The sequence below is a fragment of the Phyllostomus hastatus genome, unplaced genomic scaffold (assembly GCF_019186645.2).
Source record: "Phyllostomus hastatus isolate PE091 unplaced genomic scaffold, TTU_PhHast_1.1 phas_contig_196, whole genome shotgun sequence".
In the NCBI taxonomy this organism is placed as follows: domain Eukaryota; kingdom Metazoa; phylum Chordata; class Mammalia; order Chiroptera; family Phyllostomidae; genus Phyllostomus; species Phyllostomus hastatus.
In genome coordinates, this window is record NW_025333709.1 from 2,546,356 (window position 1) to 2,563,976 (window position 17,621).

Below are 17,621 nucleotides of genomic sequence, written 5' to 3' on the forward strand. Positions count from 1 at the left end.
CAGTCTGTCCGCACAGCCTGCTGCACAGCTTCCTCCGATCCCTACGCCTCTCCTCTCACTTGCTGGGCAGCGCTGACCCGAGCTCTGGGCCTCCCCTTCCCCATCTGTAAAAGGAGCCGATCAACCCTGCTGATCTGCCTGAGCTCCTTGCAGCTCCACACTCCGGAATTCTAAACCCAAGCCCTACAAAGTTTGCATCGTCCTAAAACAAACGTGGGCACACAACACAGCCGTTTCCCTAAAATCCTCTCACATCCATAAAAATGTCTGTTCTGATGACAAACCTTCTCCAAGGTCTCAACAGTCCACCAGCAAGGACAGCATGCTGGGCAGGCATCCCCTGTGCTGAGGCTGAGACAGGAAGGCTCTCAGAGGCTCCAACCCAGGTGGGAGACAGACCCCCAAACCAGGTGCTCTGATAAATGGGCCCTCGCTGTCACAGAGGCCTTTGGCAGGGCACAAGCACAAGGAGGTGGAGGCACAAAGGACAGGAATTCACCTGCTGGACGGAGGGGTGGAGAAATGGAGGGGCGGAGAGGGAGATAGAGGGTGCCTGGTGGCGAGCGCTGGAGGCGGTCAGCAGAGGCAGGTGAGGCTGGGGCAGAAGGTGGAAACTGTCTCACCGCCCTGGAGCCAGCCCGGCTCTGGCCCAGGGAAACGCTAGGACCCTGAGGAGCAGACTGGGAATCCCACCTCTGCCTCTGCCTCTGCCCTGCTGGGTGCCTAGGAGCCAGTGAGTTACCTTACCTCCCTAGTGTAGTTTCCGAAAGGGTGCGTTCCCTCAATAACCCTGGGCCCGAATCCATGCCAGGTTCTCGCTAGGGCTGGGGATCATGTGGAGCCCTCAAACTCAAGGGACCTAAAAGGCTGGGGGCGCAGGGGCACCGGGGACAGAGCAGGGCGTAATAGGTTGGGAAGTCGCACTCAACTCGAGACCCGGGCTGGTCCTACCAAGATAAACAGGGCAAGAGGAAGTGTTCCGAGACTGCTAGAGGGAGAGCTGGCCCAGGCAAACCACCTCACAGTGCCCAGCGCTCAGACCCAACTGCGTGGCAACGCGCGCTCCCTAAAGGCGCCACAACAGCGAGGGGCCTCCGCGCCGCAGACACTGGCCCCCAGGAACTCCTGCACGGACAACGGTCCAAAGCACAGCTGCCATTTCCACGTCGGTGAAAACAGTGCCCTGGGCAATTTTAAGGCAAACATGGTTTCACGTGGCCCGGCAAAGATCCTGCCACTAAAGTGCCCGGTGTAGGGTCTCGGGACTAGAGCGCGCAGGGCCAGTCCCGTCTGCTTCATCACGGCCTCACCCCCTCGGCTTCCAGCCGCCGACTCCTTCCTCCAGGCAGCTCCCTGACCAGCGAGGACCGCCTGGGCAGTGTCCTCCCCACCCCCGACACACGCCGGCTGGAGCCTTCCAGCCTGGGTCACCAAGGCGCAGGGGGTCCAGGGCCGGGGATCGGGAGTCCTGACCGAGGGGCAGAGGGTGCGCGGAGGAGGACGTCTGGGCCCTAGGGACAAGGATTCCAACAAGGAAGGGTGTCAGGAGCCCCACGGGGAGGGGCGGCCCCCCACGGGGAGGCTCCAAGGGGTCGGGGACCCAGAGGTGGAAGGGTCCCGGCAGCCGGGAGGGGCAGGTCCAAGCGCCGAGCCGGCAGCCCCGCGCATCTGAAAGGACAAACTCTTCGCCAAGTTCCGGAAAAGAAGCGTGTCAGGGCGCGCGTCTCGCGGATGGGCGGAGGGGCGGTGGAGCGCCGAGTGCCGCCGGGGCCCCGCAGTGTTCCCCGAGCCCCACGGGCTCCCCAGCGCGGGACTAAGTGGAGATCGCGCGGCGAGAGGGCGTCGGACCAGGACCCGGACGCGCGCTGGCCCCCCACCCCGCCCGCCTGAGGCCGCCTCCCCGCTCGGGTCGACGCTGCAGCAGGTGGCAGCGCCACCGCACGCCTGGGGCCCCTCCCGCCCTCCGGCCCCGCCCCCGCCGCAGGCCCTCAGTACCGGAGTTAGCTTAGCTCCGACGCCATCCCGGAGCTGGCGAGCAGGCACCCCAAGTCCCGCGGGACCCGCAACTTGAGCGGCGAGAACGCAGGGAGCGCGGCCGGCAGCGGGTCCAGCGAGCAGGTGCGCGCGAGCCGCCCGCGGCCAACGGCGGAGCACGCCTTCGCCCCGCCCCGCGCGCGCTCGCCCCGCCCCCTGCCGGCCGCGGCCGCCCTTCTGCCAAAGCTGCCGCCTCCCGCCGCACCGCCGCTGCAGCTCCTAGAACTCGACGCTCGCCCTGCAGCCCTTCCTGCGACCCGCTCCCCAGCCTGCCGAGGGCCCCGCCGCGGCGTCGCCGGCCCTCTACTCTCTCGAGGGCCAAGCGGAGCCGCGAGAGGTGCCTGAGGGGATCTTCGGGTCCGCACAGCCCCGGTGGACACCCGCCTGGGGCCTCCTTACCTGGTCGGCTCCACCCGCGGCCATCTTGGAAGTGGGAAGCTGCCGGGAGGGGGAAGGGGCTCGAGCGGGCAGGGACCAGGCGTGGGGAGCCGAGCGGTGGAGCGCATCGATGGGTGCCCCTGCCTCTGGGCTGGTGTGCGGTGGTGGGGGGCGGAGGGGCCAGGTCCCCTCCTGGACGGAGGCGGGAGGTCTGTGGGGGCGAACTGCGACTACCGGCCGGAGAGGCGGAGAGGCGGCCTCCCTGCCTGGCTTTAGTCTCTTAGTCTGTAAAATGGGCTTTTCTGGTAGTTGTCCTTTACAGTACAAGCGCCTGGGGATCTTTGAAAATGCCAAAGCCCAGGCCACTCCCCAGGCCAATTACTTGGAGGGTAATGTGCAGACAAGTTTGGGGATCCCCTAGCCTAGCGTTCATGTGCATCGTTTTGCGTCAGCATTGCAGAAACGCCTGGACGGGGTCTGTGATCAAAGCCGTGTTGTGTATGGAGAGGCAGAGAAGCCTCTTGTCCAAGGTCCCCGGACCCCGGACAGTAGCTGGGAGGGGTGGGAAGCTAGGAGTCCCACGCAGACCACCCTCCAAAACCTCAAGAGGCCCTGAACGAGAAAGCTGTGGTTAGGCAGTAGCTGATCTGTTCTCCTGGATGGAGGCTTCCTGAGGCAAACCCGGCCTGTCTTGTTTCCTGCTGTGTGACCTGCGTCTGGGAAGCAGTAGGCACTTAAATATTTGTTAAATTGTCATTGTCTTCTGGAGACATCAAGTCTGGAGGAAGGACTCCGGTGGCTGGGAACTGGAAGGCCTGGGTCGCACGCTGGGCTTTGATCCTGCCACCCAGGAGCCCCAAACACTGTCACGGGCAGAATGACCCGAGAGGAAACCTCAGAGACCGGCCGGCTGAGTCCAAGGGAGGACCAGATAGCACACTGGTCAGGGGCAGGAAGGGTAATCTCTCCAGCCCAGAGAGCGTCTGGAAGCATGCAGTGGAAAGATTACTTTGTCAGGGCCGTGGTCCCGTGGGTTGGGCCAAAGAACCCTGACTTCTTCGGTCTCATGGCTCTGCAAACTCAGTAGCACCTGTTAGTCATGGTGGCCGGGGGCGAGGACTTGAGGAAGGCACACTCTTAGTAGGGTACCTGAACTCCCTCAGAGAGCTTGGTGCATACTAGGAGCTTTATAAATGCTTCCATTTCTAGGTGGAAAAATGTTTTAAAATATTAAAACTTTAAGGGAAAATAATACTAGGTATCCTCCAAACCCTAACGTGACCTCCCCAGCTTATTTGAAGAAAACACTAATGGAAAAGTACAGGCTTGCTTCAGGCCTGAATTAGCAACCTAATACATCAGTTTCATGAATCTGCTTGTACAGTGTCCGCTGCACTCCGCAAACCCCTCCCAGCCCTCGTTCTGAGTCTTAGGGTTTTAAAACCCCATGGTGAGAAGGAGCCATTGTCCTGAGCCCAGAACCCAAAGAAGTTTGTGGTCCACAGGTTGTGGTGCCCTGTTTGCCCTTTCATCGCCCTCCCCCCATCCTGTTGCCCTACACCCCCTTCCCCGGGCCCGGACCCCCTCCCTGGAGCCCATCAGTCGCTTACACCTGCAGTCACTTACGCCCGCCCATGTGTGCCCCTGTGTCAGCGGCACCCAGACGTATTCCAGACGAGTCCTCGTCACAACTGAGTAACAAAATTAGGAATATAACGAACAAGGTCAGCTGTGTGGCCCTGCACATGCACCCCACTTCTCAGGGGCTCAGTGCCTCCCTCCCTCCCTCCCTGATTCCAAGACAGGTGTCAACGGGGCAGTGTGGAAGAAAGCCAGAGACACAGGGACAGGAAAGTGTCCAAACACCCAGAGTGCCACCATGAAGGAACCTCTGCACTTGGTTGCAAGCAGCAGCAGACACACCCTCACACCGGAGCCATCCACTTGCACTTCACTCAGTTGTAACAAGCACAGTTACCGTCTCCTACCTGCACTCGGTGAAAACCCGTGACCGTGGGAGGCAGGGCTCCTGAAGGTGGCACATTGGTGACAGGGAGATGGCAGGGCCCAGCAACGGAGGGAGCAGAGGACGACAGCCCTCAGAATCCCTGCGGCCCAAAGCACTGGGGTGGCGTCCGCCCCGACGCCAGCTGACTGGTGTCACCACGGTGTTACCTACGCCCGCGAGAGGGGTGGGATGTGGAAGCGCTGCCGTAAGGGAAGGTGAGCTCAGTGCGGCTGTCTTAGAAACCCTTCAAGGAGGTGTTACATAGCACAGAGGAAACGCTTAAACTGCGAGTGACACTGAATTTTAAATAAAGGGTAAAAATGAAAGAAGGTGGAAGGCACGCCCCCTGCCCCGCCCCTAGCTGCGCGGGGACTGCAGGTCCGTGGCCATCCAGGTCTCTTCCGCGGGGTGGGGTTCCTTAAACTGGTCGAGGACAAGTCTGCTTCAAGACACACCAAGTGGAAGTTAGAAGATGGGGAGCGGTGCCCAGAAGTGCCCGGCAATCCGGGACAAAAATAAACACGATGCCCCCCAAGTACAGGGTGGTAGTGTGGGTGAGCAGGAAAGACAGCCTTTGTCAGGTCGCGCGTGCGCGCACAGGAGGAGACGGGAGAGCGTGCGCGGCGCATGCTCGGAACTCCCGAAGCGCAGCGTGGCGGGTCGGGCTGCAGCAGCCGGCCGCGGGCTTCTCAGCAGCTTCGGAACAGGCTCCGCGTGGACAAGGTCTGCGGCGGCCACGTGCAGGTGGCGGCTGCAGTGTGGAGAGCGTCGATGGCCCACCTGGTGCCTTCACCTGCTGTCCAGATGCAGGGCTGGCCAGAATGACCGCGGGGACCAGTGCTGGGGGCCCCCGACGGGAACTGGGATCGGAGGCTTGTCCGTCCCTCACGGCGCCAGCCGAGCCCGGTTACAGTCCAGAAAGCAAGGAGTTGGACGCAGAAGCGCAGTGTGGGTCCAAAGGCCACAGACGATGCAGGCCGCCCAACGGAAGGAGACGGAGAGGCTTCCAAGGACCGGCGCGCTCAGCGCGCGGGAAACAGCGCGCCTGCGCCGCGGGCGGAGGCGCGGGGCGAGAGAGCCGGGTCTACGGGGAAGCCCCAGAAAGAGGTTAACAGTGGGGCCGCCCAGCAGGTCTCTCGCCCAGAAGACAGACTGGGCAGCCCAGACGAAGGCAAGCTTGAGAACTCGGGAACGGGCTGCTGAGGGCGAATACACCAAACCACGGTTTTCTATGAAGATCTGTCAGGGAAAGACTAGTTAAATTGCCCTGGCTGGTGCAGTTCAGTAGATTGAGTGCCAGCCTGTAAACCAAAGGGTTTCCAGTTCAATTCCCAGTCAGGGCACATGCCTGGGTTGCAGGCCAGGTCCCCAGTAGGGGGCGCACGAGAGACAACCACACATCAATGTTTCTCTCCCTCTCTTTCTCTCTCCCTTCCCCTCTCTCTAAAAATAAATAAGATCTTTTAGAAAAAACTAATAAACTTATTGACCAAGTCAAATACACACACACAAACACACACATGGAATTCGCATCATCCACAGGAAAAAAAAAAAACAGGAAGAAAACACCAAAGGGAATATCAGAACACGCGTGATTACCTCCTGCCCCCACATATTTTGAGACAGACTTCCCCAGAAGGAACGTGTGCCTTATTTACAATGGAGATGTGCTGAGACTCTCACAGAGGGGTGAGTCACTGACTTTGAAGTCACGGTGGCTTGGGGCCGTGAGATGAGGGCCCGGCCCCCCGCCCTCCTCACCGGAGAGAAGCGAGGCACGCGCTGTGCCCACCGCGGGAAAGGGAGGCTCAAGCCCCAGGAGGCTGGAGCGGCGATGGATGGGTGGGGTGGGGTGGGGCGGGGTGGGGGCCCACCCTTGCTGCAGAGGCGGGGTCTGCAGGCCGTGTGGCCCACCTTTGTGAGGCCTCTCGCTGCCCGGAGGCCCCATCTCACAGGGAGCGCTTGGATCCAGGTGGGTCTGGCCCCAGATCAGGGGCCCCTCGCCCCCACAGCAGCCGGGACTGGAAGAGGCACCTTGCAACGAGGCCAGGGCAGGGCCCCCTGTGGCCTGCGGCTCCCGGGCCGTTCCCAGGTGCCCAGCGCGGGAGGCCCAAGGGCTCCAGGTGTGAAGGAGCAGAAGGAGCTGGGGGCGGGGCTCCCTGTTCCGGCACCCGGCAGTGGAATTTTCCAAACAGCCTTATTTTTTCACCCAGTTGCCTGCTGCTGCTGCTGCTGCTGCTGCTGCTGCCACTGCTGCCGCCGTCAGAAAGCGAAGCCCGATTTAGAGGCCGCAGCGACAGGTCTCACGGGGGAGGGGAGCTGGGTGAAGAGGGTGCAGAGGGCAGAGGTGGGCGGGGGCACACAGCTCCCTCCTGCACCAGGTGACCCACCGTGGGGATCGCCCCTCCACGTGTGAGGCTCCGTCCCTGGCCCGAGGTCTCTCCAGGCCCAGGGCACTCCGAACTCCCTCTCCTCCCTGCCTTCGCCCCTGTCTACTCTCTACCTGGACCTCCAGGAGCCCCTCCCTCCTTCAGTTCCTCGTTCCCTCCGGGGGCGGCTCAGAACATCGCCCCAGGTGCTCCGGCCCTCAGAACACCTTGCCCCGCTCTGTGCCACCTCTGCACCCCCAGGCTGCCACTGGGCTGCAAGCAGCCTCCGGGCCACCCCCACCAGACACCTCCTGGCCTTGTAGGGCCTCTGTGCCGTCCCCAGGCCCCTAGCAGCCACCAGCCGGGGGCCCACTCGGAGGAGCAAGTGACAGCAGAGCCTCACTGAGCCCTGCACGTGTGGGGCGTGGGTATGTCCCTCACGTCCTCACCAGGTGGCAGAGGGGAAACTGGGGGGAGGGGGATGGAGTTGGTCAGGGGAGCCTTCCTGCCCAAGGCCACAGAGCAGCTAAGTCCACAGGCAGAATCTGAACCCAGGCCTTCTAACAGTGACACACACACACACACACACACACACACACACACACACACAGCTGGCCCCAGCCCCCTCCCGTCCACAGAAACGGGCTTCCCAGTACCTCCCTCCCGTGCCCACCCTGCCTCCCTCTGCCAGCTGGCAGGGTGGGTGCCCCCAGCTCCCTCAGAAACAACCCCCAAGGCTCCTCCTCACCACACGCCCGCCCCCAGTGCCCACACCTGGCAGGGCTGGTTACTCCCTCTTGTACACCACCCCCAGGCCCCCTGCAGCCGGCGTGAGGCCGGGGGCCCAGTTCCAAGGGGAGGCGGCAGCAAATAGGACCCCCCACTCCACGCTGGCTGGCCAGGGAGGGGGTCCAGTAGCAAGCACCTGCTGCGTGGCCATGACTGAGCCTTCCTTTTCACTTGCGGGACAGAAGGACCGCCTCTAACCTCCAAACATGGGCTGAGAACCACGGGGGGTGAAGGGTGCTGTCTGGAGCCACATGGGGGCCGGTTTTCCCCGGTGTGTCACCCCTTCCCAGGCCCTCCAGGCGTGGCCTCCTGGGGTCCCGGTCGGGGCCCATCTGTCCGCCCCATCAGTCAGTGCCCAGCAGGCGCTCGGGACAGTTTGAGGGCGGCTGTCCCGGGCTGCGGGGCCCCACTGCGGGGTTCCACCTGCTGCCTCCCTCACAGGGCCGGGGGGCTGGGCCGGGCTGGGGGGCCCATTCCCGGGGGCTGTGCACTGGTCTCCCCCCCCGCTGACTCGCGGCTGTGAGTGAAGGGGGGCCCGCACGGCCGAGGAGGAAACCGCAGTGTCAAGGCTGGTCTGCAGAGTCACAGGCTGGTGGTGAGGGACCCTCATGCACGTCTCTCCCCGAGGAGACGTGTAACTCGTTCTGCAGGCGTGCCGCACCCCCACTGAGAGTGCAGAACCGACGACCGGGCCTCCTTCCGCCCCCCCCCACCCCCGCCCCCGGCCCAGCCCGAGATGTCAGGCAGCCCCGGTGGTCGGGGCAGAGGCTCCCCCAGTCCCGCGTCCCGCGAGCCGGCTGGCTCTCCGAGGCCCCAGGCCCCGGGGGTGGGCGGGGCGGCAGGGCGGCGGGCAGGAGTATCTGGGGTGAGACAAGGAAGGGCCTCCTAACGAGGAGGGCCCCGGGCTGGGCCCGCAGGGGCATCGCGCCTCTCCTTCCCGGGCCTAAACAGATGCGGCCGTAGCTCAGGCAGGCCAGGGCGGGCCTCCGGAGTGTGTGGAGGAGGGGACTGTGGTCTCTTTCTTTCCGGAAAACGAGGGCCCAGGGAGGTTTCCTGATACAGAACAGTGAAACGTATTACTGGCATCAGGTTCAGGAGCCAGCACACAGCAGGCTCTTGAAGCGCGTTTGCTGAGTGAATCGATGGACGTTCACAAACCCCGTGTCTGGCCAAGGCCTTCCCCCGCCCATCAGCTGTTTAATGCCAGCTCCTCAGCCCCCCGAAACCCGGGCCTGCTGTCCCATTTCCGCCGTGAGGGCCCGTGAGCTCAGCGGGCCGCCAGGTGCCGGAGCACACCCCCGCCCCAGGGGCAGGGCCACCGGGTCCGGGTGAGGCGGCTGTGGGCGGACCACCTCGGTTCGGGGTGAGGAAGTCACCCGCAAGCCCAGCCTCCCCACTTCCAACCCGGCTTGGGAAGGGGAGGTGCCGGGGCGGTGGGGGGGGTGCTGGGGCTGGGAAAGCAGGAGAGGCAGGGATGTGAGGGGCCCGGGAGGATCCCCTGACCACACGGAAGGGGGCGGGCTCGCCCGGCATCGCTGGTGGGGCTTGATGGGGGGAGTGGAGGCCGCCCACAGGACCCAACGCGGGCAAACACAGGGTCCAAGGGTGGGCATGGAGACGGGTGTGGGCTGCCCTGTGTGGGGGCGGTCAGAGCAGGTACGGGGACCGAGACCGCACAGCGCAGGGCTGCAGCTGCGAGTCCACCCAGCGGGTCCCAGGCCTAGGCACATGTCGAGGGGCCAGGGCCAGAGCCCACCGAGCTGGGCGGCTCTGGTGCCAGTGGCTTGCAGCTCGTAGTGCGACACTGCGGCCTGCAGGAACTGGGGCCAGAGCAGACACCCATGGGTGCTCCGGGTGCCCCCACAGACGGAGGAGAGCAGCTGACCAGCCAGAAGGGGGCCAGGACCTGCAGAGGCCCTCGGCCAGCCTGGGGCTGTGGAGCCACAGCCCCCCACCACAGGGTCCTCCGGTGGCACTCCGCTTCAGCAGGGGCGGGGGGGGGCGGCGCGGGGAGAGAGCTCCAGTAGCCAGCACCCAGGCTGGCCCGGCTGGCCCGCAACCAGCGCCCTCGGCTCCAGCTCCTCTGGAGGCTCTCCCCTCCGCCCAAGGGTCCGAAGATAGAGGACAAGGAGCGGTGAGGGAGCGGCCACCCTGGCCCGGGGGTGACCAGCCCATAGCAGGCCCAGCTCATTGCTGGGCAGGGGGCGGGGTCCCTGCACAGGCCCCTCTGCGGTGGGAGTCCCCGAGGTGATGGGCACGGGGCAGGTGGTGTGGGGGCCCGACCCCCCCTCGGGATGTGGGGAGGCGTGGAGACAGGGAAGCATGCAGGACAGAGCAGCAGAGGAAGGGCTTATCCTCACGCAGGGCGAGGCGGGTGAGGCGAGGCAGGCTCTGCTGACCCCTCACCGACTGGCCTGGCCGGGGGAGGGAGCAGGCGGTGTGCCGCTCCCGTTGGGAAGAGAGTGGCCAAGCCAGGGCCACACGGTGACGGGGGAGGGGGACAAGGGGGCTGGGGGAGGCCTGAGCTCTAGGCGGACCTGCCACCTAGCTTCCAGCACGCACCCAGGGGTGCTGTGGCCCGGCACCTCGTGGAGCCCTGCCGTCTGGAAGCGGGGGGGGGGGGGCAGGGGGAGCGCCGTCCCCGTCTGATTGCAGGCTGGGCTTCGGGGAAGCCGGGGCCAGCTGGGCTAGCAGGCCGGAGGGTGGGCCTCTTCCAGCCCCTGCAGGAGGCCTCCCCTGCCCTGGGGCCCCCAAAGGGACGCCCTGGACCGTGGGCTGCACAGGCCCCATGCCCGCCGCTCAACCCCCTGCTACACAGTCCTGCTGCCACTCCGGCCGCTGCCTTGGACCCCAGCCAGCACCAAGAGGGGTGGAGTGACCGCACTTCGGGGTGAGAGGGCTGGACCGAGACAGCCACATGATGGCCGCCTGACCACGGTCGGTCAGCACCCATGGGGGCAGGCTCTGCAGGCCCTGACCCCGACAGGCCGGGGGGCGGGGGGCGGGGGCCTTTGCTACCACCCACGGAGGGCGGGGAGTGGAGGAAGCGAGGGGCGGCCTACAGATGTGATTTTCTGAGAGTTACTGGACTGGGGTGTGGCAACTTCTCCCTTGCATTTCCGGCTTCGTCATTTCCCATCCAGGGACCGCAGGGAGGCGGGTTGGGGAGGAGGGAGGTCGTGTCTCGTGGCTTCGCGCTCTGGTGTCCGCGTGGCTGTGCTGCTCTGCCTGTGCGGCCCGCCCTCCGAGAGGTCCCATCGGATCTCCGTTCACGCCCGAGGACCCCAGGCCTGGCGAGGAAGGGCCCCGCCCCAGGGCGCAGGGCCCCAGGGCGGCAGAACCGGGACCGGCACCCGGGCGTCCTGACTCGGTCCAACTCCTGCAGTTGACACCCTCGCAACACGCAACTCACAGCGACGGGACAAAGACTGCCTCGCTGAGGTCACCAACAGCCCCTGCGCTCGCTTTGCAGGCGCGGGGGGTCTTGGCCGGATGGAGGTGTGGGGGCTGTCTGGTGGACTCGGTGGTTGCGGTGCCCAGTTCAAATCCTGGCTCCGCCGGTCCCTGGGTGGGAGACTACCACGCGCTTCACTTCCCACTGTGCCTCTGCGGTCCCATCTGGGAAATGGGGTACTCGTGCCCACCTTGTAGGCTGCGACTTAATGCCGAGTGACGCACCGCAACGGTGAGCCCATGCCGGCAGGGACTACTGCTGGCGCACACGGCACCGACACCGCCCACCCGGCAGGTGCTGCTGTCGCTGCCGGCTGCTGCAGTTAAGTGAGGCGCCGGGCCCGGACGTGTCACCAGCTGCGCGCCCGCCCCAGCGAGGCCCTCTGCTGGCTGCTTTCCAGAGAGACCAGGGCCAGGCCCTCCTTCCCGTTCCTGGGTGGCAGTGCGGACACAGGCCCGCTGGGCACTGTCCCAGCACCAAGCCCGCGTGCCCAGAGCCTGCAGGGAGGCAGGTGCAGGGAGGCAGCTGCAGGGGGGGCGACCGCAGCGCAGACCGCAGCGGCAGTGGCCTGAGCGCTGTGGACACTTCATGTAAAGGGGACTTCACGCCCCACGGTGACACAAACAGCGCTTAGCTGTGACATCGGCAATGCCGGGGGCAGTAACAGGCCAGGCACCCCGCCCCGCTCTTGCAGGTGGGGTGCTCGTGAAGCAGCTGTGCTGACGGTACTTCGAGGACCACGGCACAGGCGGCTCCAGGCCGGGGTGGCCGCGGGGCACACGGCCACGCGGGGAGGCAAACCCGCAGGAAAGGCGCCTCCTGTCGGCCGATGGCCACGCCGGTGCAGGGGCCACCCCCAGGTCCCTCCCCCCACGTGGTGCTCGCAGACGCAGGGGCCGCCACCGCACGTTGGGCACAGGCGGCAGAGGCCGCCGCCTCGGGGCGAAGGCGGTGCGGACGGCCCTTCCTCTGCACGTCTTTAAAGAGGCACCGGTGTCCTTTCAAGGCGAACAGGACCACGTTCGCGTGCACAGTGTGCACAGACAGCCCCTCTCGGACAGACTAAGCTCCGTCTGCCCCCAGGGACGAAATGCTGTGCTCTTTGCGGGACGGAGGGAGGGAGCAGCCGAGGAGCTGGGCAGGGAGAGAGGGCCTTCCCTCAGGAGGGTGTGACCCGGCACTTGCTCTCTCCCACAGGTGCACGTGGTTGGGGGCGGGGGTGGTCTGTGCTGTGGGAAAGAAAGACAGCCAGCTGCTTTTCAAACTTTTATTTTGGTGTTAACTCCACAAGAAAACAAAAAATCAGTTACTCCGGTGCACGTGGAATCAGAACAACACAACCACGGGAAGAACCTCGGGCCGGGCGTGGACACGGACACGTCAGGGCTACAGGCCTGCAACGCGCTTCATACCGCGGTGCGCCTCGGCGGGCTGCCCACTCTGTGAAGAACGCTTCCTCTCTGGGGTCCTCCGTTCACGAAACTAAAAACACTTTCGACTCAGTCGCTGAAAGCCTCTGAGCCCCAGCCACTCAGCTACGAAAACAAATAAATACACGAGCCGCGGACCCCCGCGCCCCGGGCGCCCCCCACCCCACAGACGGCGCGGGCGTGTCCCGTGGGTGCGGTGGGAGGGCTGCGCCCCGCCGCCCGCCGCCCCTCTGCCCGCGGTCAGCTGAGCTCCAGGTGGCGTCGGCAACCTCCTGATTTGGTCTCCGCTGCACAAGCAACGATTCTAGGACAATCGTCATTGTAGTGATTTTAAGAATTTACAACATCCAATTCTTTTTTGCCTTTGCTGTTAAATTGTATTTCAGTGCAGATGCTAATGAATTTTTTAGGAAGCTCTGGAAGAAAGAAAATACATAAAGCCTTATAAAATCTGTAAATAAATAAGAGCAACAAAAAACCCTGCACACGCACACGCACACGCAAACCCACTTTAAAGTGTCAGAAGACGTGCTGTGCGGGGGCGAGCCCCGCGGCCGCCCGTGCCGCCCGGGGAGGACGCACAGAGCCGGGGCGACCGTGCAGCCCCCAGAGGGAGGAGTTTTCTGTGTCGTCGGTGAAGGGGAAGGCAGCGAAACCCAGAGCTCACAGCCAGGCGCGTGCTCCGCGGGCAGCTCCACGCCCAGCCGGCAGACTGCCGCGTGTGGGCTGCCCACGGGACCAGCGGCGCAGCCGCCTCGTCCATCTCGGACTTTCCTGCCGTTCCTCACGTTACAGACATGCGAAACTGACTTCACACATTAGGGTTTTTTTTTTTTTTAATGAGCTGGTTAAAGAAAAAAAGCAACTCCACACGGTCAGGTTTTGCAAACACCGCTCCCGCCCTCTGCCTGAGGCACAGCACCGAGAGGCTCGGGGCGGGGCCGCAGGAGCGAGAGGCCTGGCACTGAGCCCGGGCTCCCGCGCAGGGGGGTCCCGAGCCCCCGGGGTGACCACTCAAGTGTGGGAGAAATGGATACTCGACCTGACCCCAGCCTGCTGCACACAGGAGTCTGCCAGAACATTCTCGCAAACACGGAGGAGGTCTAACTACACTAAGTCACAACCAAGAGAGGTGCTGGCTGCAGCCGCCAAGGTTTCTTTGGGGGGTGGGGTGGCCTTTATTGCATGTCAGACGTTTAGGATTTTGAGTCCTAGAGGTTTCAGTCCAATGTATGCTCCGAGAAAACCATAACTGGCAACGAAGACCCGCAGCGAGTGTGGCGAGAGCGCCACCGAGAGCCGCGGCGGGAGCTCGACGCACCGCAGCGGCACCCCGAGCAGGCCGGGGGCTCTCTTACCGCACTGCGCCTCGTGAGCCAGCCCGCACCCCAAGCCCTGGGCTTCTGCAGTCAGCAGCCAAGTCACAAACCCTAGTACCTTCCGCGATATTGGGGGACCCTGCGGGGGGAGACACAGCACTCGTAAGTCTCTAAAAGCGTGCCCCGGTGGTCGCTACGTCGACGTGCATGGGATGGGACCGTAGTGAAGGAGGGCCGCGCGGGGTCGCCCGCACCCCCTCCCGCCTTCAGGAGGCGCCGATGCGCCGCAGGGGCGTGTTTCCGTCCCGGTGCTTAAAGAATACAGCCTACGGGCTCCGAAGCTCAAGTCTCCGGGGAGCGGGAGGGCCGCGGGCGGGCGGGCGGATGGATGCACGGGGAGAGCGGCACTTCCGCGGCGGGCACATGCGCACCCACCCTTGACTGGACGACACAGTCTAGTCTAGGTCAAAGAGCCAAGGATTTAACAGCTTGGAAAAAAAATCTTCAACGGGCTAGCTGTTCTCAACTCTAAAGTAAGCAAGAAGAGAAAGGTAATTACTGATCTGACTCAGTTAACTGAGAAGAAACCTAAGTTGTTGTTTCAGATTAACGGGCCTCACGGAAGGGCGATTCTCCGTCACATCCCGTTTCTAAAGAACGCCGCGTCCCCTCGGCAGGGTCAGAGGTGAGTTCGAGAGAAGAGCTCCTCTTCGCCGGGGCCCGCCCACTCGCCCGCGCCGTCCGCGCCCGCGCCCGCGGCCCCCGAGCCGGGGCTGGCGCCGGAGTGCGGCTTCCCGCCGGGGCCCGGCGCCTCCGCTCCGGCCGCGCTCTCTCCCGCGCACCTCGCTTCATAAGCAGAAGACACCTGAGACGAAAGAACAAGTTTCAACACATCAGAAGCCGGACTTTTCCGGAAGGGCCGCGCGGCTGCATACCAACCGGATGTCCCCCCGCGGAGAGCGGAAACCGGGACGTTTCGCTGTTGCCCGGTCTCCAAGCACACCCCCCGCCCCTCCCGGCACAGGCAGGCCCGGGGCTGGACACCCGGACGCCGCGCAGGGCCGCGTCCGCCCTGGGCCCCCGTGCCGGGGCAGCCCACTGGACCAGCCGGCAAACTCGCACTCGGCCGGAGCGCGCCGCACTGTGACGACGGGAGCCCAGGAGGGCGGTTCTTCCAGGACAGGCGCCCTCACCTGAGGCTGAGGAGCGAGCGGAGCCCGAGGCGCAGCCAGAGCCTGCCTGGGACCCGGGGCTGCGCTCCTGCACTGGGGCCCTGTCGGTGCCCGGCGCTTGCAGGAGAAAACTCTGTTGTGTGTGTGGGACTGCCTCCCATCTGCCTCCCATGCACCACATGGGCAGTGTCCCTGCTCCCAGGACCCCCAGTGCAAATGGTAGCCCCCCCCCCGCCAGAGTATCTAGGATGCCCCCCAACCCCGCCAGGGTAAATTACCACCACCCTCCCCCCAGAGTAACCAGTAACAACCACCAACCCTGCGAGTGCTCAGCAGTGCCCCCAGTGGCAGTGACTAGCAGCACACCCCACCTGTCACGGTAACTAGGATCACGCCCAGTCATAGCAACCAGCAAAGCACCGCCCCCCACCCGCGACCCCCCCAGCCCCATCCCAGTGTGGAGCAGCGCCCCGCTCCAATGGCAGTTCGGTCCCTGCTGAGAAGCCCGAGGCAGCAGCACAGGAGGACAGCCACGCTGAAGGAGGGGGAGCAGGGGGCATGGGGTCGGAGAGGCGCGGGGTCGAACCACACAGGGCCTCCCGCAGGGGCAGGGCGGGCAGCCTGGACCCCGTCCCAGAAGGCAGGGACGCCGGCCGGAGGCCGGGGCCTGAGTCCGAGCGGAAGTCCTGCCCGCTCTGTCTGCACTCGGCAGGGGCCGGGGACCGAGTTCGCTGGGGCCTCGGTGTCCTCTCCGGCACACGGCAGAGCAGCCCCTGCCTCCTGGGCTTGCAGGGGGCGAGAGGGGACAGTCAGAGCCCTGCGGCCGTCCCTCGGCCTGCCGTGTGGGGGAGGGGAAGAGCGAGGGGAAGCCCCGGCCGCTCGGAGGGGGAGCGGGGAGGTTGAGTGCACCGGGCTTCCAGGACCGGGCTCCGGCCAGAGGCCTGGGGTGCGCAGGGGCCGGGCAGCGGCACCGCGGGGCGCGCAGGGGCCACGCTGACAGCACCCGACCACCCTGGGGTCACACCGAGCAGAAAAAGAGGGGTCCTCCTGTTCACCCGCCCGCCTGCCTGCGCCAGGGCTCCAGGCCGGGGGCGGCCCGCAGTCGGGCACCGTGGGGCTGGGCCCCGAGGGGTGCCGTGCAGAGGGCACAGACAGGGCCCCGCAGGCTGGTGCGGGAGAGGGGAAGAGGGCGCCCCCCACAGGTCGGAAGGGCAGTGACAGGCTCCGGTCCGGGCGGACCCACAAAGCCCAAGTGGCTGAGGTGGGAGGCGACACAGACCAGGCGAAGGGCCGCAGAGTTGAGAGGTCACGCCCTCAGAGCCCAGTGACTGACTCAGGAGGGGAGGTGGGGGACGGGGCAGCTCCCAGGACCCCCAGGCTTCAGCCTGAGGGACGGGGCCGGGCGAGGGGGTGGTGGCCGTCCGTGAGTCGGTGACGAGGCGCAGCACAGTCCACTTACCCTATTAAAATCTAACAGACGCTCTTCATTACTGGGCATTTCTTTAGCATCTGGACATTCTTCTATCCCATTCTCTCCCTTGGCATTTGTATAACATTCTTAATCATTTTGAACGGAGGGGAAAAAAGGGAGAGGGGAAAGTCCATTAAGACACAGTCATGAAACAGACGCCCCTGTTCCAGCTTCTGCCAAGAGTCGAGTCGGAGCGGCTGGGCCGGCCGACCCTCGGGGGGCTTCCGCAGCCACGGAGCAGCCGGCCGGGGGGGTGGGAAGGACACTGGGCCGAGTCGGAAATCCCTGAGCAGACTGAGGTGGCTAAGGAACTGCGCCACCACGACCTCACGCCCTGTCGCCCACCGCGGCGCGGCCCTCCCGCAGTGCACGCAGCCCCGCTCGCTTCCCGGGGCCTCGCCCTCTCACTCAAAACACCCCGGGCAGGCCAGGCCCTCCGCCGGCAGAAAGCCGACGCCCAGCTGCAGCGAGAGGCCCGCTCTGCCGCGGCAGCCTGGACCCCGGCCCGTGCCGCCTCGAGGTGTGGGTGGGCCTGCACCCATGCCGCCGCGGGCCCTGGAGGCAGGGCGGACGGAGCACGCCTCGGACGGGGGCGGCGGTCGGAGCGCCACAGGGATGTGCGGCTGACAAACTCGGGGGCGCGCAGACGGGACAAGGCGCCAGGGGAAAACAGCACAGGGCGGCGCCCGGCTCGTCCCCGGCCGCCCAGTGGCACGCGCAGCTCGCTCCCCCTGCACACGGGGGGGCGCGGCGGGGAGGCCGGCGCGTGGCCGGGGTGGGCGGCCACAGACGGGGACGAGCAGGACGCTGTACACGGACACCGGAAGGGGCCCCGCCGTGGACCCAGCGGCTCTCCGCCCCAGCTGCGCCTTCCAGTCGCCTCGGGGACTCGCAGGCGAGTCCGGAAGCCCGGGCCCCATCTGAGATTCTCACTGAATCGACCTGGCGAGAGCCGAGGTATCAGCATTTCTCGAGAAGCCCCCGGGCAGTTCGGAGGCACAGCCAGAGCCGAGACCCCCGGGGTTCATCTAGACCAGTGGCCCGTTCGTCACTATTCCATGGGAAAGGGGGCGGGAGCAGAGGCGCAGGGAGGCGTGGAGAGACCTTGGACAGGCCCGGGTGTGGGCCTGTCTCCCCACCACTGGTGTAAGTCTTCCGGCCCCCCACCCCCGCTTCCTAGGTGACGGACGGAAGGGT

At 65.3% G+C, this 17,621-nt stretch overlaps 2 protein-coding genes across 6 annotated transcripts in view; both read right to left on the reverse strand.

Annotated features, from left to right (window-relative positions):
• TBC1D14 (TBC1 domain family member 14) overlaps positions 1 to 2,457 on the reverse strand; it is a 72,128-nt gene extending 69,671 nt beyond the window's left edge. The window contains exon 1 of one of the 2 annotated variants that reach the window (XM_045834110.1): positions 2,434 to 2,457. The gene's annotated coding sequence lies outside the window, so the exon portion shown is untranslated. Of the gene's footprint in view, positions 1 to 1,995; positions 2,126 to 2,433 lie in introns of those variants that run through there. The other variant, XM_045834109.1, reaches the window with a different exon arrangement.
• A 9,828-nt stretch (positions 2,458 to 12,285) lies between these two features.
• The window catches only part of KIAA0232 (KIAA0232 ortholog), a 67,040-nt gene continuing 61,704 nt past the window's right edge, over positions 12,286 to 17,621 (reverse strand). For 2 of the 4 annotated variants that reach the window (XM_045834628.1, XM_045834632.1), the window contains 2 exons: positions 16,413 to 16,510; positions 12,286 to 14,646 (listed from right to left, as the gene is read on the reverse strand). In XM_045834628.1, the coding sequence (XP_045690584.1) occupies positions 14,461 to 14,646; positions 16,413 to 16,510 (284 nt within the window). In that variant the 3' untranslated portion in view covers positions 12,286 to 14,460. The remainder of the gene's footprint in view (positions 14,647 to 16,412; positions 16,511 to 17,621) is intronic. The other 2 variants (XM_045834629.1, XM_045834630.1) reach the window with 2 other exon arrangements.